Source organism: Ursus arctos, unplaced genomic scaffold (assembly GCF_023065955.2).
Source record: "Ursus arctos isolate Adak ecotype North America unplaced genomic scaffold, UrsArc2.0 scaffold_9, whole genome shotgun sequence".
NCBI lineage: Eukaryota > Metazoa > Chordata > Mammalia > Carnivora > Ursidae > Ursus > Ursus arctos.
In genome coordinates, this window is record NW_026623111.1 from 58,363,865 (window position 1) to 58,389,846 (window position 25,982).

Here is a 25,982-nt window from a genome sequence, read left to right on the forward strand (position 1 = left end):
ATTGCCATAATTTTCTCTCTTATATGTCATATGCAAGAATATATCTATGGTGTATGCATAGTAGTAGAACTGCTAGGACATAGAGTGTGCACGTGTTAAATTTTATAAGATGATACCAGCGTGGTTTCAAAAGTAGTTAAAGCTGTTTCCTCTTTCACCAGCAGTAGAGTGGTACTCCTCATTGCTCTATAGCCTTCCTTTCTCTTGGTATTTATCCAGCTTAAAGAGTTTTGCCAGTGTGGTGGTGTCAAATGGTATCCCAAAATTATTTGAATGTAGGTGTCCCTGATTACTAGTGATGTTAAATATTTTTTATATTCAACTTGTTCATTGTGTGTTTTCTTCTTTCTTCATTTCTATTTCCCATTTTTCATTTAGTTGACTATCCTTTCCTATTTCATTCATAGGAATTCTTTATATATTCTAAATGCTGCTAATTTGCCAACTATAAATGCATTGCAGATATTTCCTTAATGACCAATTGGATATGGGAGGTGAGGGAGAAGGCATATAGAATTACTCCCAGGTTTCTGGTTGGGGGAACTGAGTGGTTGCTAGTGCTGTTAAACTAGGACATCTAAGATGGGAGGAGAACTAGATATGGGGGAGCGGGGAATTGTGGAGTTTGATGTTTCTGTGAGATATTCAGATGTCTATGAGACATCTCCACGTAAGGGTCTGAAGCTCACGCGAAGTCTGTTAGGCCACATTAGTCCAAAGGAATCTTGTATGATGGGCCTTTCAGAATACTGCCGTTGGAAGGAATATGATAATTCTCAAACTCGTTTGTCTTCTACCCACTGGGTTCTTATATGAAATACATGTCCCAGTCAAATGACCCACCAGACACTTCATCTTAGTTATCATTTTATTACTTTTTTGATCTGTTAACAATTATATGATCTTTCTTTACATCTCCAAGAGAGAGCACAGCATTTTTATTTTGAAACACAGCCAGCTTATCTGTCTTACATAACATACAGAGTATATATCTAGATTTCAGAATTTTTCATTGCACGATCATGTGTGGTATTTAGTTACACAAGTTACTCCATAAACACTGAAAACAATTGGGAAACATGTATATCTAGGAATTCTACTTTGTGTAGCTTTTATTAAATAATAGTATTTTCACATACATTTCCAGGTATTTCTAGGTTCTTCTGTGTGTTTGGAGTTGCATATATATAACCGCTGCAAGAATATGGGCCCCTTCGGAGTATAGCAGTAGAAGCCTATGGAGTAAAGGTCTTTCTTAAGAAAGCAGATTGTATTACGGCTATTTTGTGAAGTTCTGAGAACTCTGATGTCCAGAGGTGGAAGTATCCCTTAATAATGTTTAGAAGATAGGAAAGGTGAGGAAAGTGTCAGTAGTAGGGCTAGGACCTGGTACATTCACTAAAAATGTAGTACCTCAGCATAGCTTATGGTGCCAGGACAGAGTGATGAACCGTCCACCTCCCTCAAGGAGTAGTAGCAGCTAACTTGGTGACAGTGGTTAGTCACCTTTTAGGAGAACTGCAATCCAGGGACAGTTAGGGCTTGCATATATTGTATGCAGGGAAATGATGGCAGAGGTAGTCTCTTTCTGGTCCATCTTTTTCAGTACTACAGTGATTATGCTTCTGTGTTCAAGGAGATGTTTTAGACCTGTAAGAAGAGAAAGGAGGTGTTAAAGCGTGACATACTCAGCTCTGGTTTCAGCCTGGATTCTGCTTGGAACATCTGAGTCCCCAGGCAAAGTGGTGAGATTTCCTGCTGCTACATTGTTATTATGGATTACTGGGGCTACTTTTTTTAAGGCCAGGAAAGGCTTGGGGGAAATTTGGTAGCTTTGCTTGAATAGTTAAAGCTCTGACTCAGGGTTGACACTTCTGGATAGGTAGGGTAACTTTTGATACCCCCAAGATGACATCTCAGTATAAAAATAAATGGAGGTAGAGGCAGGCATGGTGGTAAACACACTTTCAAGCCAAGGATCCCACAGGAAAGCTCAATGCAAATATTTCTGTCTTCCCAAAATTGACATTTCTTAAAGAGCAGTTTTGCAAAGAGCAGCAAACCTACCTTTCTTTGCTAATTGCTTTCAGTAAAATCTTGATTTTCTTAGACTCTGGATTCAGACATCTTTTCTCTCCATTCTTTTTCATTGTGGCACTGTGGAAGTAAGAAAGAGTGAAAATATTTAAAACAGTCTTGGGCCAATAAAGCAGGTGGAATATACATTTTTTAGACCAGACGTTTGTGTTTCATTCTAGATGTTTCCCTTTTTTTATACAGAAGTCTTAGAATCATTACAAACCCTTTACTGATTTTGTGACCATACTCACATATTTAACATATGATTACAACTAGGGAAGTGATATTCAGATAGCATTTTACTCACATGATCTCAACACGTGGACAAGATTGACTTGCAGGAATCACTTCAAGTTTTTCTAAGGACTTCGGATTTACAGATCCATCACTAATCTTAATACAGGTGCAGCGTGTAGTTCTAGAGAGAGGTATTCCTGTGGGAAAAAGAGGTACAGACAGCAGGGGGGGTTAGGGCAGTTTTCATTTTAGGCATTTAATGTGGATTGGGTACTGCTTAGCAGAACCAATACCCCCATGTCATTTGAGTCAGTTGGAGAAAGAATAATCCCAGTATAACACAGCCACTGAATGATTAATTAGTTGGTGATATGAAAGCGTGGAATTGCAACTTGTGAAATGTAAATTCATACCCTTGAGCCCAGTTCATATGGTTAATTCAGTTGAGTTGATTAAGGAATTTTCTGTGTCATCCTCTCTTTCCTCATTCCCTTACATTTTTTCTGTCTGTTCTCTTACCTTTCCTCTTCTGCTGCTCCTCTGTTTTATTCCATTTGCTTTTCTGACTACACTCTGTGGCCAGAGGGAATCTCTGCTTATTTACCCTTTATTTATAGGCAGGCTGTAAAACTTTTGCAAATATACTATTCCCGTAATTATAGAATTTATACCGAGTCCTATTTCTGATCTTACAAATTAAATATCCCTTCATGTTCCTTACCTTGAGTTGCATTCAGAGTCAGAAAGATAAGGCAGAAAATAAGAACAGCACTTTGGTTCATGATGCTGTGACTGGAGATTCCTCTGCAGTAGGCTAAGAAAGTCTAAGCAGTTGAGTGTCTCAGAAAATGTGGGGCTAGGATGTAGTATTTATGTGCAAAGGCACTTTCCCTCTCTAACTCTGATTGGATAACATTATAGTTGACTCAGCAAAACCTGCTGTCTGTTCCTTGGGGAAGTCCCATGTTGCAGAATCAAAGGTACTGTTAGTATTTATTGTGACTCTGAGTTGTGGAATTTCCCTCCACCTCCTTTATTCACTAAGAGTGAGTTAGGTTTCACTTTCCAAAACATGAACTGTTTCTTGAAAAACAGAAGTTTATTGCATGTAAGTTGTTTTTTTTTTTTATTGTGACAGTTTTATTTTTTTATTTTCTTTAAATGATTTTTTTATTATGTTAGTGCATGTAAGTTTTTTTTAATGAAAAAAATTTTAATGAATCTTTTTAAATGAAACTTTGGTTCTGATCTTTTGCCTCCTGCAAAATAAAGATGTCAATCCTCAAGTCTCAGAGCCCTAAATTACAGTTTTTTTTTCTTTTCAAGGTTTTTAAATTCCAGTTAGTTAACACACAGTGTAATATTAGTTTCAGGTGTAGAATTTAGTGATTCACTACGTCTGTATCTTTGGGGTAAATACCCAGTAGTGCAATGGCTGGATCATAGGGTAGCTCAATTTTTAACTTTTTACGGGACCTCCACACTGTTTTCTGGAGTGGCTGTACCAACTTGCATTCCCACCAACAATGTAGGAGGGATCCCCTTTCTCCACATCCTCTCCAACATTTGTTTCCTGCCTTATCAATTTTTGCCATTCTAACTGGCGTAAGGTGGTATCTCAGTGTGGTTTTGATTTGAATTTCCCTGATGGCTAATGATTTTGAACATTTTTTCATGTGTCTGTTAGCCATTTGTATGTCTTCATTGGAAAAGTGCCTGTTCATGCACCCCAGTGTTCATAGCAGCATTGTCCATAATAGCTAAATTGGGGAAGGAGCCGAGATGCCCTTCAACAGATGACTGGATTAAGAAGATGTGGTCTATATATACAATGGAATATTACTCAGCCATCAAAAAGAATGATTTCTCAACATTTGCTGCAACATGGATGGCACTGGAGGAGATAATGCTAAGCGAAATAAGTCAAGCAGAGAAAGACAGTTATCATATGGTTTCACTCATTTATGGAACATAAGAAGTAGGAAGATCGGTAGGAGAAGAAAGGGAAGAAGGGGGTGGGTAAACAGAAGGGGAAATGAACCATGAGAGACTATGGACTCCGGGAAACAAACTGAGGGCTTCAGAGAGGAGGTGGGTGGGGGAATGGGATAGGCTGGTGATGGGTATTAAGGAGGGCATGTATTGCATGGTGCACTGGGTGTTGTATGCAAGTAATGAGTCATGGAACTTTACATCAAAAACTAGGGATATACTGTATGGTGTCTAACATAATATAATAAAAAATATTATTAAAAAAAAAGAATTTAGTGATTCATTACTTACATACAACACCCAGTACTCAATCACAAGTGCCCTCCTTACTCCCCGTCACCTATTTAACCCATCCCCCTGCCCACCTCTCCTCTAGCAACCTGTTTGTTCTCTATAGAGTCTGTTTCTTGTTTTGCTTCTTTTTTCCCCATGTCCATTTGTTGTTTCTTAAATTCCACATATAAGTGAAATCATATGGTATTTGTTTTTCTCTGACTGACTTATTTTGCTTAGCATAATGCTGTCTAGCTCCATATACGCCATTACGAATGGCAAGATTTCATTCTCTTTTATGGCTTGAGTAATACAGTTTTAAAATGAGTATATCTTAATGCTGTTTTGAATCTATTTTAATTTGTAGCATTAAGTCATGAATATAAATATATTTATTCACTTTATGAGTTCCAGGGATGTCTTACATTTTCTTTTTTTATCTCTACAATAACCTGTAAGAAAATAGGAGAGTTGTTATCTTAACTTTATACATGGAAGAAGAACCTCAGAGATAATTGTGTTAGGTTGTACAAAGGTTGTGATCTATTTAGTCTATTTAGGCTTTTTCTCAACATTTATCTTAAACTTCTATAATTACTTTCAGAGGCTAAGAATATTTTAAAAGTTCTTTAGTAATAGCAATTTTTCATTCTTTGTAGGTAAGTCTAATTTTTGGAAATAATAATTTAGCCAAGCATTGCCTTTTGATCAAAGACTATAAATAATAGGTGTGGTCTTCTTGAACAAGGTCAAAGATCTAGAACTGGCAAGTTTCAAAGAATTCCGGAAATGTTTTGAATACTCATGACATCATTAGAATAACTGAATAGTCTTCTACATATAACTTTTTTTGAAGGAAACCATTACTTATTTGGATATCTGATTTCTGTTAGTCTTGGTAAGGAATTTTTGTGTATTTCAGAAAAGTTCCTCAATGAAACATCATAAGGTAACATCTAGAATGGCATTAAAAAAGGATTAATAGTTATAAGATTATTGCAAAAAAACAAAGGATTTCCTTTTTGAAGAAAAATTTTAATTTTTAAAACATTTTTAAAAAGATTTTTATTTTGACAGAGAGAGGGAGGGAGAGCACTCATGCAGGGGGAGCGGCAGGCAGGGGGAGAGGGAGAAGCAGGCTCCCTGATGAGCAGAGAGCCCAGCAACAACATGGGGCTCAATCCCAGGATCCTGGGGTCATGACCTGAGCTGAAGGCAGACGCTTAACCGGCTGAGCCACGGAGGTGCTCCTGAAGAAAAATTTTTAAGAAGCGCAGGAATAGAGAGACCTTGGGAGAACAGGATGGAAATAAGTTGATTTAACATTGATATGGCTGAAAGATATTGTCAGATCCAAAGCAGAGGATAAAAAGTGTCACTTGTTAAACTGGTAGCAGTGTTAGCAGAAATTAGCACAATTTTAACAGGGCAGATGGGGCAAAAATTGGTTTCATAGTATTCAGTAGCACTTGGCTGATTATTCACAGCAGGTAATATCAGTAGGAAGCAGGTGATACCCATATAATGTAACACGTGTTGGGCCTAACAGATATATGTGAATGTTAGTTAGTAAACAATCACATCGTTGTGATTACACATATGTGTATATACTTCAAAGTATTTTTATTCACTTATTTTTTAAAATTTTAATTTCAGTACAGTTAATGTACAGTGTTACGTTAGTTTCAGGAGTACAATATAGAAATTCAATATTTCTATACATTACTACGTGCTTATCATGGTAAATGTACTCTTTAATCGCCATCACCTATTTCACTCATTTCCCTACCCACCTCACCTCTGGTAACCATCAGTTTGTTCTCTGTGGTTAGAGTCTGTTTCTTGGTTTGTCTCTCTTTTTTCCTATGCTAGTTTGTTTCTTAAATTCCACATGTGAATGAAATCATATAGTATTTGGCTTTCTCTGACTGACTTATTTTGCTTAGCATAATACTTTCTAGCTCCATCCATGTTGTTGCAAATGTCAAGATTTCATTCTTCTGGCTGAATAATATTGAATTGTATGTATATATACACCACATCTTCTTTATTCATTTGCCTATTGCTGGACACTTGGCCTGCTTTCATAATTTGGCTATTGTAAATAATGCTAAAGTAAATATAGGGGTGCATGTATCCCTTCGAATTAGTGTTTTTGTATTTTTTTGGTAAATGTTATATATTTTGGATACCAACCCTTTTATCACATGTCATTTGCAAATATCTTCTTCTATTTAGTAGGTTGCCTTTTAATTTTGTTGATTACATCCTTTGCCATGAAGCAGCTTTTTATTTTGATGTAGTCCCAGTGGTTTATTTTTGCTTTTATTTCCCTTGTCTTAGGAGACACCTCTAGAAAAATCTTGCTACATCCAATGTCAGAGAAATTACTGCCTGTGTTCTCTTCTAGGATGTTTATGGTTTCAGGTCTCACATCTAGGTTCTCAATCTGTTTTGAGTATATTTTTGTACACGGTGTAAGAAAGTGGCCCACTTTCATTCCTTTGCATGTAGCTGTCCAATTTTCCCAACACCATTTGTTGAAGGGACTTTTTCCCATTTTGTATTCTTTCCTCCTTTGCTGAAGATTAATTGACCGTGTAATTGTCAGTTTATTTTTGGGTGTTCTGTGCTGTTCTGTTGGTCTGTGTGTCTGTTTTTGTTCTGTATGATACTGTTTCAATTACCACAGTTTTGTAACATAACTTGAAGTCTGGAATTGTGATGCCGCCAGTTTTGTTCTGCTTTTTCAAAATTGGTTTGGCTCTTTGGGGTCTTTTGTGGTTCCATATAAATTTTAGGATTATTTTTCCAGTTCTGTGAAAAATACTGTTGGTATATTGATAGGGAGTGTATTAAATGTGTAGATTGCTTCGGGTAGTGCAGACATTTTAATGCTATTTTTTCTTATAGTCTCTGAGCATGGAATGTCTTTGTTTTGAATTTCTTTCATCAGTGTTTTCTAATTTTCAGTGTACAGGTCTTTAATCTCAAGTTTATTCCTAGAAATTTTATTTTTGGCACAGTTGTAATTGGGATTGTTTTCTTAATTTCATTTTCTGCTGCTTCATTATTAGTGTATAGGAATGCAACAAATCTCTATCTGTACAGTGATTTCGTATCCTGAATTCATTTATCAGCTGTAGTAGTTTTCTGGTGGAGTCTTTAGAATTTTCTGTCTATAGTACCATATCATCTGCAAACAGTGAAAGTTTTACTTCTTCCTTTCCAATTTGGATGCCTTTTATTTCTTCTTGTTGTCTGATTACTGTGGCTAGGACTTCCAGTACTATGTTGAGTAAAATTGGTGAGAGTACACATCCTTGTCTTGTTTGTTTCTTTTTTTTTTTCTTTCTTGTTTCTGACATTAGGGAAAATGCTCTCTGTTTTTCACCGTGTGATGTTGGCTGTAGATTTTTAATGTAAGGCCTATATTATGTCGAAGTATGTTCCCTCTAGACCTATTTTGTTGAGGGTTTTAATATGAATGGATGTTTTACTATGTTGTGTGGTTTTTTCCCTTCATCTTGTTGATGTGTGATGTATCACATTGGTTGGTTTGTGAATATTGATGCACACTTGCATCTCATGAATAGATCCAACTTGATCATGGTGAATGATTGTTTTAATGTATTGTTAGATTTGGCTTGCTGGTGTTTTGTTGAGGATTTTTGCATCTGTGTTCATCAGAGATACTGGCCCGTGGTTCTCTTTTTTTGTGGTGTGTTTATCTGGTTTCGGTATCAGGATTGATACCGATCTCATAGAATGAATTTGGAAGTTTTCTTTCCTCTGTTTTTTTGGAAATAGTTTGAGAAAAATGGATGTTAACTCTTCTTTAAGTGATAGAATTTGCCTGTGAAGCCATCTGGTCCTGGACTTTTGTTTTTTGGAAGTTCTTTTTTTTTTTTTAATTTAAATTCAACTAACCAACATATAGTACGTCATTAATTTCAGATGTAGAGTTCAGTAATTAATCAGTTGCATATTAACACCCAGTGCTCACCACATCATGTGCCCTCCTTAATGTGCATCACCCAGTTACCCCAACCCCCCACCCCCGTCCCCTCCAGCAACCCTCAGTTTCTTTCCCATAGTTAAGAGTCTCTCTTGGTTTGTCTCCCTCTCTGATTTCTTCCCATTCGTTTTCCCTCCCTTCCCTTATGATCTTCTGCACTGGTTTTTATATTCCTCATGTGAGTGAAACCATAATAATAATTTTTTTTCTCTGATTGACTTATTTCGCTCAGCATAATACCGTCCAGTTCCATCCACATCAATGTAAATGATAAGATATCATCCTTTCTGATGGCTGAGTAATGGAGTTTTTTATTGCTGATTCAGTTCCATTGCTGGTAATCTGTTCAAATTTCTATTTTTTCCGGATTCAGTTTTGGTAGATTATACGTTTCCTGGAAGTTATGTATTTCTTCTAGATTGTACAGTTTTTTCACATGTAAATTTTCATAACATTCTCTTAAAATGGTTCATCTCTTTGGTGTTGGTTGTTGTTTATCCTTTTTCATTAGTGATTTTGTTTATTTGGTTCTGCTCTCTCTCTTTTTGATGAGTCTGGCTACAGGTTTATCAATTTTATTGATGTTTTCAAAGAACCATCTCTTGGTGTCATTGATCTGTTCTATTTTTTTTCTTTTAGTTTCTATATCAATTATTTCTGCTCTAATTTTTATTATTTTTTTTCTGGTTTTGGATTTTGTTTGTTGTTTTTTTTAGCTGCTTTAGGTATAAGCTTAGGTTGTTTATTTGAGTTTTTTCTTTTCTCATGATGTAAGTCTGTATTGGTATTAATTTCCCTCTTTGAACTACTTTGCTGCATCCCAAGGATTTTGAATCGTTGTGTTTTTATTTTCATTTGTTTCTATGTAATTTTTGACTTCTTTTTTGATTTTTTGATAGACCCATTCATTGTTTAGTAGCATGTTATTTAACTTCCCTGTATTTGGGCCCTTTACAGGTTTTTTTCTTGTGTTTGATTTCTAGTGTCATATCATTGCGGTCAGAAAAGATGCATGTTATGGCTTTGATCTTTTTGAATTTATTAAGATTTGTTTTGTGGACTAATATGTGATCTTTTCTGGAGAATGTTCCATGTGCACTTGAGAAGAATGTGTATTCTGCTGTTTTAGGGTAGAATGTTCTGAATATATCTCTTAAATTCATCTGGTCCAGTGTGTCATTCAGAGCAAATGTTCTCTTGTTGATTTCCTGTTTGGATGATCTTTCCATTGATGTAAGTGGGGTGTTAAAGTCCCTTACTACTGTATTACTGTTGATTATTTCCTTTATGTCTGTTATTACCTATCTTATTTATTTGGGTCTTCCCATGTTGGGTGCATAAATATTTTCAATTATATCATCTTGTTGGATTGTCCTCTTTATGATTGTACAGTATACTTTTTTTGTCTCTGGTTACAGTTTTTGTTTTAAAGTCTGTTTTAAGGATTGCTACTCTGGCTTTTTTTTTTTTTTTTTAAGATTTATTTACTTATTTATTAGAGAGAGAGAACACGAGATGGGGGAGGGTCAGAGGGAGAAGCAGACTCCCCACTGAGCAGGAGCCGGATTCAGGGGCTTGGTCTCAGGACTCCGGGATTGTGAACTGAGCCAAAGGCAGATGCTTAACCGACTGAGCCACCCAGATGCCCTGTAATCTGGGTTTCTTTTGACATCCATTTCCACGGTCAATGTTTCTCAGTCCTCTCACTTTCAATCTGTAGGTGTCTTTAGATCTGAAATGACTTTCTTGCAGGCAGCAAATAAATAGGTCTTATTTTTTTTAATCTACTTTGTCACTCTTTGTCTTTTGATTTGAATATTCATTTACATTCAGAATAACTATTGATAGACATGAATTTATTGAAATTTTGATACTTGTTTTATGGTTGTTGTCATGTTTTTCTGATCCTTCTTTGTTCTCTTTCATGGTTTTTGGTTTTCTTTAGTGATATACTTGGATTCATTTTTCTTTCTTCTTTGTATATCTATTACTGGTTTTTGATTTATGGTTACTATTAGGTTTGTATATAATGTCTTCTGCATAGAGCAGTGTATATTAAGTTGATTGTATCTTAAGTTTAAACCTATTCTTTACTCCTCTCTCCCCCATGTTTCAGGTTTATCTGTTTATGGTGGGTATCTGTTTAGGTTTCTGGTATCTCTTATTACATCCTTTTATTTTATGAGTTCCTTGACTGATTTTTGCAGAAATACCTACTTTTATAGCTTTTGTGTTTTTCAACTTTTCATTCTCCCACTTACGGTCTTTACACTCAGATTCCCCTTTAATATTTCTTATAGGTTTGGTTTTGTGGTCATGAACTCCTTTAGTTTTTGTCTGACAAATGTTTTAGCTCTCCTTCTTACCCTAAGTGATAGTCTTGCCAGGTAGAGTATTCTTGGCTGTAGATTTTTCCGTTTTAGCACTTTGAATATATTATGCCTCTCCCTTCTGGCCTGTTAAATTTCTGCTGTATAATCTGCAGATTTATGGGGTTCTCTCCCTCCCCCTGTTCCTGCTTGTGTGCGTGTGTGCGTGTGTGCATGTGTACACATGCTTGCTCTGTCTCTCTCCCTAAAATAAATAAAATCTTAAAGAGGTTTGGTTTTTTTTAAATATTTTTTTGCCATTTCAATTACTACATGTCTTAGTGTGGACCTCCTTAGTTTGGATTTTGGGGGTTGAGTTTCCATGCCTCTTGGATCTGGATATCTGTTTTCTTCCCCACATTCAGGAAGTTTTCGACTAGTAATTTTTCAAATAAATTTTCTGCCCCCTTTTCTCTTTCTTCTTTTGGGATCCCTATCATGAGAATGTTATTACACTTGATGGAGTCACTGAGTTCCCTAAGACTTGTTCTCAATTTGCGTAATTTTTTTCCTTTCATGTATCCGGTTTGATTACTTATTTTTTTTAAAGATTTTTTATTTATTTATTTGACAGAGAGAGACAGCCAGAGAGAGAGGGAACACAAGCAGGGGGAGTGGGAGAGGAAGAAGCAGGCTCCCAGCAGAGGAGCCTGATGCGGGGCTCGATCCCAGAACGCCAGGATCACGCCCTGAGTGGAAGGCAGACGCTTAACGACTGAGCCACTCAGGCGCCCCTGATTACTTTCTTTTATTCTGATTTCTAGGTCATTAATTACTTCTCCTTCCTCTAGCTTGCTCTTTATTCCATCTAGTGTATTTTTAGTTTCATTTATTGTGTTTTCCTCTCTGGTTGGTTCTTTTTTATCCCTTTGTTAAGGGTTTCACTGACGTCCCCTACTCTTTTGTCAAGTCCAGTGTGTATTTTTATGATTATTACTTTGAATATGTCATGCTCCTGCCTACTGGCTTCTGTGGTTTCTGATGAGAACTTAGTTGTTAATCTTAACTGAGGCTCCCTTATGCATGATGAATCACTTCTCTCTTGCTGCTCTGAAGATTCTGTCTTTGGCTTTTGACACTGACTGTGGTATGTCAGGTGCAGATATCTGGTCTTTGTTAAGTTTTTTCGATGTGCAGGTTAATGATTTGGGGTATTATTTCTTCACATATTCTTTCTGCCCCTTTTTCTCCACTCCTCTCTCCTTCTATTATTCATATATTGGTACACTTGATAGTATTCCATACATTTCTGAGGCTCTGTTAATTTTTTTACTTTTTTTTTTCCTGTCCTCAGATGGAGAATTTCAATTGTCTTCAGATTTGCTGATTTTTTTCTTTTGCCAGCTTAAATCACCTGTTCCATCTCTCTAGTGAATATCTTATTTTGCTTATTATACTTTATTTTATTTATTTATTTTATTTTTTATTTTTTAAAGATTTTATTTATTTATTTGACAGAGATAGAGACAGCCAGCGAGAGAGGGAACACAAGCAGGGGGAGTGGGAGAGGAAGAAGCAGGCTCCCAGCGGAGGAGCCTGATGTGGGGCTCGATCCCAGAACGCTGGGATCACGCCCTGAGCCTAAGGCATATGCTTAACCACTGCGCCATCGAGGCGCCCCTATCCTTTTTTTAAAATACTTTTTAAAGCCAGAGATGATTTTCTATAATTTTTATTGATATTTATTTGGTAAGGTCGTGTTCTCATTCTCTTAGTTTTTTAGACATGGGTTTTCTTTAGTTCTTTGAATGTATTTATAATAGCTGACTTACACTCCTTGTCTAGTAAGTCCAGTGAAGAAGTCCCTGGAATTTCTCAGGATTAGTTTCTGTTGAATGCTTCCTAAATGTGCCTGAACCATACTTTCCTCTTTGTTTGCATGTCATGTAATATATATATATTTTTGGTTGAAACTGGATATTTTAAATAACACGGTAACTCAGGAAGTCCAGTTTTTCCCCTTCTTGGGATTTGCTGTTGTTGCTCTTTGGTGATTTTCCTGATGTAAGTCTGTAATGTCTTTATTGTTTATTCTGTATAGCAACAGAAGTCTTTGTTCAGTTAACTTAATGGTGAGCTAACAGTTGGACTAAGCCTTCCTTAAATGCCTTGAACCAACCGGTAAATCTCCCAACCCTTACAAAGGGGCTCTGGGTATGTGTTGGGGTGTGCCTTCTGTGCTGACAGGCTGTTTACAGTTCTGCCTTTGCTTTCATTTACTGTTCGTACAGAAGTTCAAGGTCAGCTTGAGGTGAGAGATTAGGGCCATTTTAGGTGTTTTCAGTGTGTGCACACAGCCCTGCGCAAGTGGGTGGCCTTCTGGATTCCTAGGACTGTGTTGGAGCTTTTCAAAGCCCACTGTAGACATCTCATTCCCCAGTGTTTCTTTTAAAATAGTCTTTTATTAGACCCAACTACTTCAGGTAGTTAATAATTGTTAAACAGTTGTTACTGATTAGTTTAGCATTAGCCCTAGGGGAAGGGCTGTTTAACCAAGAGCGTTCAGAATCAAGTTAAATAAAGACAAGCCCTGTGAACTTTTAAGGAAGCTTTTAACCAAGTCAATAGTGATAATCATCTAGGATGGGCTTTTGGGCAGTTCCAAACCCATTCTGCCCCTCCATTGGCTTTTAGGCAGCTTTTCAGAGCTACATAGTTGTGGGGCTGTTATTTTTCAAGGCTACTGTGTAGAGCATGGGAGAGGGGAATGAGAACAAGGCAGTGAAAAGTGCCACAGAGTTCTGTTTTTACTGAGATAAGCTGTGTCTTGGATGTTTTCCATACTGTTGCAAACTTTTGGCCAATTTGAAGAGTTCTGAAGAGTTGATTTTGACAGTTTTTTTTTTCCAGCGCTCTTTTTTGCTTTTACAGAGGAGATTTTCAGAGGTCATTAGTCTATCATGCTTCCTATTGAGTTAATTTTTATGGTTATTTTTCTTTTTAAGACTTTATTTATTAGAGAGTGCATACATGAGCGGGGCAAAGGGAGAAGGAGAGGGAGAAACAGACTCCTCGCTGAGCAAGGAGCCCAATGCGGGGCTTGATCCCAGAATACGGGGATCGTGACCTGAGCTGAGGGCAGATGCTTAACCCAGGCACCCCTTATGTTTTTGGTGTTTTTTTTTTTTTTTTGAGATAAAATTTGCATGTATTGAAATGTTCAAATCTTCATTGTACCATTAAATGAATCTCATGAATGCATACACTTGTGTAAACCAAATCCCTGTCAGGTTATAGAATATCACTACCACTCCAGAAAGTCCCTTCATGCCACTTGCCCATCTGTCCCCACCCTATCTACTCCAGGCACTACTACTCTTCTGAATTTTTTAAACTATAGATTTGTTTTGTCTTTTCTAGAACTTCGTATAAATAGGACCATTTCAATATGTGCTCTTTAGTGCAAGGCTTCTTTTCCTCAGCATATGTTTTAGATTCATCTGTATAGTTGCATGAATCAGTATTTTGTGTCTTTATTGCTGCATAGTATTCCATTGAACAAATGGACCAGTTGTTTTATCCATTCTCTTGTTGATGGACACCTCAACTGTTTCCACATTTTAGTTGTTAGTATAAAGCTGTTACAAACCTTTCTGTATAAATCTTTTTCTAGACATATGCTTTTTTTTCTTTTTCATTGCTGTAGCAGAGCAGAGTGAAATTTTTAAAACATAGGTCACCATGTCACTCCCCTGCTTGTGACCCTCCAACAACTTCCAGCTGTACTTAGAATTAAATCCAATTTTGTAACTAAGTTTTTATTAAGTCCTCTGTTATCTGACTGCTCATCTCACTTTTTTTTTCTCTCAACCACTACACTCCAGTCCTAGTGGGTTTTACATTAGCTGTTTTCTTTATCTGGAATGCTTTACCTGTTTTTTGCATAGGTGATTCCTTCTGGACATTTGGATTTTAACTAAATAATACCTTCTCTTAGCATATAATCTGAAGCACCCATGATCTTTTAATTCTCTGTTTGGTATTTCTATCTGATATTTGGTCAGTTTATTTTTTACTAGTTTAATGTCTTATTTCTCCACACTAAAATATAAGCCCCCCAAAGCAGGGACCTTATCAGTCTTGTTCACAGCTGCATGCATGGCCACTAGAATATCATCTGACATATGAAAGTATTCAGTAAATACTGGATGGGGGGATGGATGGATAGAGAGATAAATCTATACAGATTTGAAGAAACAGCATGAATAAGAATTGTATGTCTTCAAAAAGAATTTCTGTTGACTCATATTTCTACATGAGGACATGGTTATTATTGATTTTTCTAGATTGAGGAACCAAGTTTAACTTAAGACTGTAATTTCCTCGGATGTTAGTATGGATTCAAGTAGGTAGAATTAATACATATATTCTTAGTGAGCTATAGTCCAGAATCTTCATTCCAAGGACTATGGGGTAAATATACAAAGGGCGATGCTCCTAAAAAACTTCTTAATTATTCATTGGAAATTCTGTTTAATAATGAATCGAATGAATGAAGGAATACAAATCTTTTCAGTGTACAGTACATATACTGGCCATAGATTGTGTTGGAAGAATGAGAGTTGTGCTTGTTCTCATAATTGTTTGTGTACTTTGTGTTGGGAACCAAGCTAATCTCAGGGAACATGATCCGATGTTGGTCCTTGATGGCTTGCATTCTAATTGGAAACAGCAAAAATTATGAAACAGTGAATATCAGTAAAACTGTATGAACAGTACCAAATGAGTGGTTCAGACAATAAATAATATGGATGTTCATAGAAGAATGTACTCATAAAGGCCAGGAGCATTCAGATGAACATTATTGTGCTTTAGACAAATGGCCAGGAAGGGAAATCATATACAATTAGAGAAGTGTCGTAACAAATGGTATAGGAGGAAGCCAGCCAACCGGTCAGGCTGGTTGGTAGAGTCTCACAGGGATGGTAATACTTTTTTAAGGAATCTGTAGTGTCTGGTTCTGAGTTTTACAGTTCAGAAACTCCCATTTTTTCCCTAATCATGCAGAGTAAAGAATTAATGTTCTTAAAGAATTAATTCTTCTCACCAAATCTATAAGAGACTAAGATGCAAATTAAAAAGATAGTTTATTCATTTATAATGAGGACCTCCCAGTGACTGGGAATATTAGGTCTGGTATCCAAGTCACCCTTTTCTAGTATCATAGTACCTGGGAAGTTGACTTAGTAACCTGAATGTTTGTCTGGTGAGCACAGAATCAAAACAAAGGATCCTTATATTCTTGTTTTGAATGGGATTTGCTTTAGGGGAGAAATTTTTTAAGTGTTACCAATATGGAGAAGAATTTGGAAAAAAAATCAACCTTTTAGAGATAACGGCAAGCCAACTATTACTGGTTACATCCATAGGCAAACCTAGGTGAATCATTTGAATAAAAATCTAAATTACTACTCTTCTTAAATTTATATTCTAATTTTTTCAAAGCTCTGACATACTTCTTTCTTCATATTCACTGATCTGAGTTTAGTTTTGAAAGAAAAGAAAAAGAAATATTCCATCTTTTGTTTCAGTTTCAGATGCTGCTGGTTTATCTTTAAGCCTTTAATTATGGCATGAGGCCAGAAGAAACAGTCTGTCTTCACTGATTTGTTATAGGGCAAGAAAAAAATGCTTTCCGAGAAACCAGTGTGCTTAAAAGAAGTTTCCTAAAAAGTGAGCAGGATTTGTTCAGTGATTTCTGTAGACTGGGAATTCCCTCAGTTGATGTACAATTACACCTTGGAGAGTGTAGGAGAGGAGGGCATAGCTTTCCCTTTCATAGGTACACCTTGGAGAGTGTAGGAGAGGAGGGCATAGCTTTCCCTTTCATAGGTACACCTTGGAGAGTGTAGGAGAGGAGGGCATAGCTTTCCCTTTCATAGGTACACCTTGGAGAGTGTAGGAGAGGAGGGCATAGCTTTCCCTTTCATAGGTTTTATTTGTTCTGTTTCGGTTCTCGTTTTTTGGTTTTTGTTTGTGTTTGTGTTAGTTTTTTTTTTTTTTTTTCAAGTAGACTCCACCCCCAGTGTAGAGCCCAACACAGGGCTTGAGTTCACAACCCTGAGTTTAAGAACTGAGCCGAGATCAAGAGTTGGATGCCTAACTGACTGAGCCACCCAGGCGCCCCTCCCTGTCATTGTTTTGATTGAACTCTCACAAGATTCCTTTTGCTGACATTGTTTGGTAATACTGGTTACATACTTTTAAATTTTTGATATGTTTCATCATTCACAGCCAGTCCAAGCAAAGTGGGTGGTACCTTAAAATCATCATGATTGGGAGAACCGAGAATAGCTTCTGTTTGGATACATTTTGGACCATACAGTGTTTTGCTTTCCTCACTTGATGGGATGATGGGACGGGATGGGTGGGCATTTAGAGATACAGTATACAGTGGTGTCTCTCACTTGCTCTGTGACCTTAGATGTTAGCTGTGTCTGTGCTTCAGTTTTCTTATATTTAGGTGCTCATCGTAACACCTAACCCGTCCACCTTTCAGGTTGTTCTAAAGATGACAAGGGATTAGAAGGGTATTTTAACAAATCTAAATGAATTTTTTACCAGCCAGCATTTCGCAAATATAGCCAGCTCTCTGGCCGAATTTTAGCTTTTCTCCTACATGGAACAAATAGTATTTTCTCTCTGGATGGTGAAGTTATTTGTGTCATCAGATGTTTCTGTCACTCTGTAGCCATAGGTGTGGGTCTCTGGGTAGAACTGAGGGTTGGAATCATGCAGCATTTACTCTTAGAAGAGGCTTATTTAGATAACTTGGCTTACTTATGATAAAGTGTCCTGGGAATTTACAAAACAAGACAAAGATGCCCATTTTTCATATCATTTTCATTGTACTGTAACTCCTAGCCTGAAAAATAGAACAAAAAAAGAAAAAAATCCATAAGAATTGAAAAGGAAGAAATAAAACTTTGTAGAGATTATCTGCATAGAAAACCCAAAAGAATTTACTAAATGTTAAAGTAATATCAGAATTGATTAAAGTAGATAGGAGATCAGTGTATCATGTGTCTACATCAGTAACAAATAATTAAAATGTAATTTTAAAAACACAAAATTTATAGTAGCAACAATGAATATTTAAAAACATGAAATACTCAGGAATAAAACTGACAAAGACAAGCAAGACTTGTTTGCAGAAAATGTAGATGAATTTTTCTAAAATAATATCAAGTAAAATAGTGTTGAGATTACATACAGAATAATTACTCTTTTTATAACGTTCAGTATAACTAAAGTTTAATATTTTGTTTAGGTATGTTTATATAAATTTTTTTTAAATGAGAGCAGTGGTTGCACAACAATATGAATGTACTTAATACCACTGAACTGTACACTTATGAATGATTAAGATAGAAAATGTTGTGTTTCTTTCACTGCAATTTAAAAAAAAACAAGGGAGTAATAAACATAGAACTCAGGATATTAATTATCTTGGAGGGGCAAGGGAACATGATAGGGAAGGAACATAGTTATAGCTATATTTTAAGTGATTGTTAATGTTCTAATGAATTAATGGGTCTTCATTATATTCTAAACATATATGTGTATATATATGTGTGTGTGTGTGTGTGCATGGATCAGAAGTGACAATGTATGTATCTTCAACCAAAATGATGATTAATCCAAATCTATACACCTGAGATTCATTAAAAAATTAATTTACCATAAAGTCCTCACTTCAGGGAAATAGTTTTAGATCCCTTATTTCTCCTTTGAAGAGGAGCCAAAGAAATGCCACGACTTTTCTGAGTCATTTTATATCCTAAGTATTGGGGAGTTTCCAAGAATCTCTGTTAAATTATAGCAATATTTGGGCTTAGTAGAGTGATTGATGTGTTTAAATCAGCATTCTGTCCCAAGAGGATCATTGATTTGTTAACCTAGACATCAAAGAACTGAAGAGGGAGAGATGGAAAGACTATGGTTAGTAAATTAAACTGAATAAATGGGCTGGTAGGAGATAAAATTAGAGGATAGGCGAAGAAGAAAAGGAGGTGGGAATTGGTTTCCTTTTCCTCCTCTCTCTTTCTCTCTCTCTGTCTCTATTTTTTAAAACTTTTTCTTCAACTTTTTTCATTTTCTGTTTTCTCTTTCTTTTTCTTCATACCTCTAGAAGGACTGAATCCCAATACAGGGGCTGTCAAGTTAGGCATGGTTCCTAATATAAGGAATCTGAAGGATGGCTGATTTTTTAAATAACTGCTTGAATAAACTGCTTAGTGTTAGAATTTATTTTGTTAATATATCAAAATACGATATGTTTTGTGCTAAGCTGTGCTGTTTTTTAAATTTATTACATTTAATCATAAATTTATCACATTTAATCTTAATGATCACTTTATAAGGTGTACAAGTATCTCTTGTATTTTGGAAGTTTGTGTTATGTCGCTTCACTTTTTTTTTGTTGTTGTTAAGATTTTATTTATTTACTTGAGAGAGAGAGAGAGCGTGTGTATATGAGTCGGGAGAGGGGCAGAGGGACAAGCAGACTCCCTGCTGAGCAGGGAGCCGGACAACACGTGGCTCCATCCCAGGAGTCTGAGATCATGACCTGAGCCGAAGTCAGACACTTAACCAAGTGAGCCACCCAGGTGCCTCACGCCACTTTACTTTTTCAAAAAACATATATTAGTATCTGTTTTTGACAACTGAAAGAAATCCAAAGAGGATTTTAGCTTTTATGGAAAAAGATGAAAAGCAAAAAGGGTGTTCAGCATTTGTTTTGCAGAGCCATTGTAGAGACAGTACACACCCAGAACAGCAAGCATGGCCCACCAAGTTCCTTGCCCTGGAACGACACTGAGCATCTCAGCATCAGGCCGCCGTAGCTTTGAACTGTGTCTGTGGGCATCTGTGTTTCATCTTTATTTATTTATTTTATGCATCTGTTAGCAAGATGCATCCTAAGGTATCAGAAAAGCCTGAGAGAGGTTATTTATTGGGTCTAGGAACACTCAAAAATTTTTCCGTATAAATTAATGGTAATTATTTCTTTGCTTTATGACATTTTGACTTATGAAAGCTTTCATAGGAATGCTCTACTTTCAGAGAGCGGAGGAAACCTTTACCTGTTTTATAACAAGCTGAAATAGGGTTCTATAGCAGGATTGCCATTTGGGCAGTCTAACTCCAGAGTCTCATAACCACAGTACTGCCTGTGCGAATTGCTTTTATTAGCCTCTAGTGACAAAAATCGATGACATCAACCAACAAATCAGGGTACCTGGTCACCTGAAATGAGTAGCATCAGTTGTCCCTCAGGAAGAAACAGGTTTTCTTGATGAATTTGTCTGACCCAGGATCAAGAGGATTATCAGACAGGGACCTGGAAGAAAACTGAGAATATGCTCAGCTGGAATTCTGAAAAGGATTTAATGAAGTTGTGTGCAGGATTAAATGAACCAACATGGGATGCTGAGGGCATCTGTGGGAAGTTCGTATCATCTCAGAAAGTGGCAAGGCAAGGAAAGGATGTTATTGGAACCTAGTGATAAGCCCATTTCATATTAAGAGAAATAACATATTTTTATGAAAAATAATTATATTTTCCAAAAGAAATTTGTGAAAAGAGTAACATTGTTTTACATTTTTGCAAATCTCTTTGAAGTATGCGATGTCTGACTTATTAGAAAATAGCTAGAGTCTCCTATTTGTGCATTTAATTTGTTGCAGTATTATGTACCAGTTGGGCCCTGGGAAACTCATGAGAGAATGAGAATAAAGAAGACAAATAATGCCTTAATATTACTATGAGGAGAGTTTTGACTTTGGGGAACCTGGGTGGCTCAGTCGATTAAGAGTCTGACCCTTGATTTTAGCTCAGGTCATGATCTCAGGGTTGTGAGATCAAGCCCCATGTTGGGCTCCATGCTTAGTGGGCAGTCTGGTTCTCTTCCTCTCTCCCCCTGCCCCTTTCCCCACTTATGCTTGCTTACTCTCTCTAAAATAACTACTTTTTAAAAGATTTACTTATTTTTAATTTTATAGACTTCCTGAAAGTGTTTCAAGGACCCCTGGGGTGGCGTCGAGCCTGAGTGGCTCAGTCAGTTAAGCGTCTGCCTTCGGCTTAGGCTCAGGTCATGATCCCAGGGTCCTGGGATTGAGGGTGCATCGGGCTCCCAGCTCAGTGGGGGTTCTGCTTCTCTCTCTTCCTCTACTCTTCTTCCCTACTTGTGTTCTTTCTCTCTCTCTCTCAAATAAATAAATCTTTAAAAAAAAAATTAAGGACCCCCCCCAAGGAGTGAGGGTGGGGGTGTCACATGTTGAGAACTATGGTCTTATATATTTTTTTGTATTATTTTATAATAAATTTATTTATTATATATTGTATATAAATGTATATTTTAATGCAAAACAAAAATAATAATGACAAATTAATGAAAATACAAATGATTCACAAGATTGTCACTATTATAAGTTAGAAAAACAAGTGTTCGAAACACCTATGAATTTTCTAAGAACATTGTTCAGTACAACATTTGCCAGCTATACAAACGTGAGCATTACTTACTATACAAACTAGAAGACCACTTTGTGCAGAGTCTAGTGAAAACCCTTTGATTTCTGGTGCTCCAGGCACCAAGAGTTTTATTTTATTAGCATGGGTGCTACAAGCGTTTAAGTAAGTATGACATGATCTTAGTCCTGAAAAAGCAAGTACTGTAGAATAATTGACAACCAGCCACGCACACTCAGAGATCATCAAAGAGATCCCATGATTGCTGAAAGGAGTCTTAGAATCTTATAGGAGAGCAAGGCATTGTAAGCAGGTAAGAATGATGTGTTGTAATAGAGTTAGTAAGGAGAGAGTGAATGTACTTTAAAATGTATATGTGTGGGATGGCTCAGGAAAGGATTATGGCAGGTAACTTTTTTTTCTCTTGTAAATTCAGAGAATCATTTTTATTTCTTAGAAAATGATTCTTCTAATACATATTAGTATTAAATTTGGTATTAACCAGTTCACCTCTATCAAAATGTCCTTTGGGGACAATGTGACCCTTAATTTTGAGGGTTTTACATCCAAGTTATTTTTGAAATATTTTCTTCCTTTTAAAAATTAATTATATATAAAAACAGCAAAGAAAGCAATGTCTTGAGTACTGTAATACTGAAATTTAATTTTCTTAATAATACTCCCAAGTTTTCCTGTAATACAGAAAAAAATTCATGCCTAAACTTCGTCAAATTTTCTTAGAAATCTATTTTTTTATATTTAAAGTCAATTAATTAACATATAGTGTATTATTAATTTCATAGGTAGAGGTCAGTGATTCATCAGTCTTATATAATACACAGTGCTCATTACATCATGCCCTCCTTAATGTCCATCACCCAGTTACCCCACTTGCCCACCCCCCTCCCCTCCAGCAACCCTCAGTTTGTTTCCGATGATTGAGAGTCTTTTATGGTTTATCTCCCTCTCTGATTTCGTCTTGTTTTATTTTTCCCTCCTCCCTCTATGCCCCTGTAGTAACTCTTTTTATTTTTTTTTAAGATTGTATTTATTTGACAGAGAGAGAGACAGCCAGTGAGAGAGGGAACACAAGCAGGGGGAGTGGGAGAGGATGAAGCAGGCTCCCAGTGGAGCAGGGAGCCCGATGCAGGGCTTAATCCCAGGACCCTGGGATCACGCCCTGGGCGGAAGGCAGATGTTTAATGACTGAGCCACCCAGGCGCCCCAGTGGCAGGTAACTCTTGAACAGAGTATGGAAAAGTGAGTAGGTGTTGGACAAGTGGATGAAGAAGGGCATTTCAGATAGAAAATAGCATGGGGGATGCCTGGGTAGCTCAGTAAGTTGCCTTCGGCTCAGGTCTTGGTCCCAGGGGCTTGGGGTCGAGTCCTGCATTGGGCTACTTGCTCAGTGGGGAGCCTGCTTCTCCCTCTGCCTGCTGCTCCCCCTGTTTGTGCGCGCGCATGCTCTTTCTCTCTAACAAATAAAATCTTTTTTTTTTTTTTTAAGAAAATAGCATGAAGTGACAAATAATTGAACATGATGGGAGTAGAGAGTTTAAGGAGGTAACAGCAGCATTCATAAAGATAGGCTGAGCAGTGTGTACTTTATTCAGAGGGCAGTGAGAAGGTGTGGAAAGATTTTAAAAGGAAAATATCAGATTTGCATTTTAGAAGATTCAGAGAAAACCAGAGCTGAACGATAGTTAAAGCAGTAAAAACAGATTTTTGTTCTAGAACTATTACAGTAGGGAAAAAGAACCTTCAGAATAGAACTGGGCTCAGTTCAAATACAGTATGGAAAGTTAGGGATTTATATCCAGGAAGTGCGTGTGTGTGGTGGGGGGAGATTAGTGCATGTAAAATTATTAAGGGAGTAGGGTAATTTTTGCTAAACTGATCTACACAGGATTCTTGCTGAAGGCAGGCCAAAGTGATCAGATATTACTGGGGGATGGTAGGAGATGAGGGAATTGACAAATATAAAGAGTGATCAGGTATCAAGGGTAGCAAATTCTTGCTAAACTTATTTAGCAGAATTCTTGCTAAAACTGGATCCTGCAAAGATGAACACAGAAATCCAAAGGTCAAGGCCTAGTTGAGAAGAGGGTTCAGAGGAACAAGCTAAAGGTTGGTCAACGAAAGCGTTTTTGTCAAAGGTAACTGTTGGAATGTGGGAGGGAGGCTAAGAGGGTCTTAGATTAGGAATAAGAGCTAATTAGGGCTTGAACTGAAGCTTGAACCATAGAGATAGAAGAGAAAGGAATGAATTGAAGAAATTTAATGTGGTATGGATTGTACTTGCAGGTCATGTCATTTGGACAGATGCTGAATATAAATGGCAAGGGGGGGGCGCCTGGGTGGCTCAGTCATTAAACTCTGCCTTCGGCTCAGGGCCTGATCCCAGGGTCCTGGGATCCAGCCCCGCATTGGGCTCCCTGCTCCACTGGGAGCCTGCTTCTTCCTCTCCCACTCCCCCTGCTTGTGTTCCCTCTCTCACTGGCTGTCTCTCTCTCTGTCAAATAAATAAATAAAATCTTTAAAAATATATATATATATAAATAAATAAATGGCAAGAGGTTCCTTCCTAATCCTTGCTTTGCTTCCTGCTATTTTTTTTAACAGGGTGAATGGAATATATGTGTGCGAATGTGTGGTGCGTGTAGATATATTTTTTGTGCTGACATATGTATTGAAGGCAATTTAGATGATTTTATTTTCAGAATCTTGTGACAACCTCTAGAGCGTGATGAAACGAAGAGCAGGTAGGCCGTAAGCTTATGGCTTTGTTGAAGAGAGGCCCAGGGTCAAGGTATAGGTAGAGATAGGGGCAGTGTTGGTCTTCTCTTTCAATTGTCATAGAAAACAGAAATCATACTTTGAAAAATAGTGCTATGTTTCTGAACTCATGCGTTTGGGAGGACCTTTACAAGTATGGCCGACTTAGTCGTTTGGGGGAAGAGCTAACATTTGAGAGCACTATAAAAGTGATTGTATTTTAGTAAGGGTGCATTACTTCCTTCATGAAACAAAGATTTAAATAAAATAAATACTCTATGAATTTTTTGTTCCATTTTTAATCAAAGATTTAGAACAGGTCTAGATTTAATTACAATTGAGTCATTGCCTTTTCTGGGAGGAGGAATCTTAAGTATGCAGTTCAATATGATGAAGTTTCATAGTGCATGCTATTCCATATTTTATTTTTTTAAGGATTTATTTATTTTTAGAGAGAGAGTGTAAGTGGGGGGAAGGGCAGAGGGAGAGACTCTTCAAACAGACTCCTTGCTGAGTGCAGAGCCCAGCCTGGAGCTTAATCCCACAATCCTGAGATCATGACCTGAGCCATAACCAAGAGTCAGGTGCTTAACCAACTGAGTCACCCAGGTGCCCCGCTATTCCATATTTTAGATCATCATTTCATTTTCTTCAAGCTCTTATTAAAATTTGTCTTTTCTTTGTAAGTAATTTAAAGAATGCCAAATCATGATTGATGGGAAATTATGGAAAATCTCTTAATTCATCTCATGGCATTTCTAAGATAGTTGCAGTCTATTGAGCAGCACCAAGCAACTTCATCTGCATTTATGGGGCTGGGATTTCCAGGAAGTGTAGTTGTCCTTCTTTGGTACCTAAACGAAATAATAGTTGCAATGTACAGAAAGATGTCAGTTTCAAATAAAATTTACAGACAAGGGAAGAAGAAGAAGCAACTAAGTAACATTACCTTTCCTCCTCTTACCAAACAGTTGTGAGTATGAGAGTGTAGTGTTTTAATCCACAGGATGCATTGACTGTATCATAAAGATTTATATTTGTTGGTTCTGGAGGTCTTTAAGAAACATATACTAAAGAGGTATATTAATTCTATATTTAGTACATACTCAATAGCCAAACATAATTAAATACAATCTTTTCTAGTATCATGCAAAATTATCCCATCTATTTATAAGCTCCTTCTGGTTAATTAGAGGAAACAGTTCTGAATTTCTAAATCACTGTAAGTATTTGGCATCTCAGGTTGTATGTATTTAAAACCCAACCTGCAGGGGAGCCTGGGTGGCTCAGTCGGTTAAGTGTTTGCCTTCGGTTCAGCTCATGATCCCAGAGTTCCAGGATCAAGCCCCACATCGGGCTTCCTGCTTAATGGGGAGTCTGCTTCTCCTGCTCCCTCTGCCCCTCCTCCTGTTCCTTCTCTCTCTCTTGCTCACTGTCTCTCACAAATAAATAAATAAATAACATCTTTAAAAAATTTTTATTAAAAAAAAAACCACCCCAACCTACAGTTTTCTTTGCTAAACCGTATCTTCTCCTGATCTCCCTATTTGTGTTAGTGGCAGTATTAATCTTTTAAACATCAAAATCTCAGCTTTTCCTGATTCCCTTTTGTTTTCATTTCAGATCCTTAGCATTTTCCTTGATTCCTTTCCTGAGCTTCAGCCTTCACATCCAGTCTGTCATTAAGTTTTGTTGATTTTCTTTCTGCAATGTAATTCTTTTTTTTTTTATTTTTAAAGATTTTATTTATTTATTTGACAGAGAG

The 25,982-nt window shown here is 36.9% G+C and overlaps 2 protein-coding genes across 6 annotated transcripts in view; one reads left to right on the forward strand and one right to left on the reverse strand.

Annotated features, from left to right (window-relative positions):
* The window catches only part of ART3 (ADP-ribosyltransferase 3 (inactive)), a 144,426-nt gene that overhangs the window by 12,424 nt on the left and 106,020 nt on the right, over positions 1 to 25,982 (forward strand). The gene's annotated exons all lie outside the window — the stretch shown is intronic.
* On the reverse strand, positions 855 to 3,163 carry CXCL10 (C-X-C motif chemokine ligand 10). Its single transcript, XM_026509936.4, has 4 exons — positions 3,038 to 3,163; positions 2,387 to 2,513; positions 2,068 to 2,157; positions 855 to 1,650 (listed from the first exon to the last, which is right to left on the reverse strand). The coding sequence occupies exons 1-4, from the start codon at positions 3,096 to 3,098 to the stop codon at positions 1,632 to 1,634; spliced, it is 297 nt and encodes a 98-aa protein (XP_026365721.3). The 5' UTR covers positions 3,099 to 3,163; the 3' UTR covers positions 855 to 1,631.

What these genes read in the sequence shown, in the direction of transcription:
- CXCL10 (XM_026509936.4), bottom strand. Translation starts at nt 3,098, where the DNA reads ATGAACCAAAGTGCTGTTCTTATTTTCTGCCTTATCTTTCTGACTCTG. An exon ending in GACTCTGAATGCAACTCAAG is followed by an intron (nt 2,514 to 3,037) that starts GTAAGGAACATG and finishes TTTTTCCCACAG; the next exon opens with GAATACCTCTCTCTAGAACT. An exon ending in TGTCCACGTGTTGAGATCAT is followed by an intron (nt 2,158 to 2,386) that starts GTGAGTAAAATG and finishes TTACTTCCACAG; the next exon opens with TGCCACAATGAAAAAGAATG.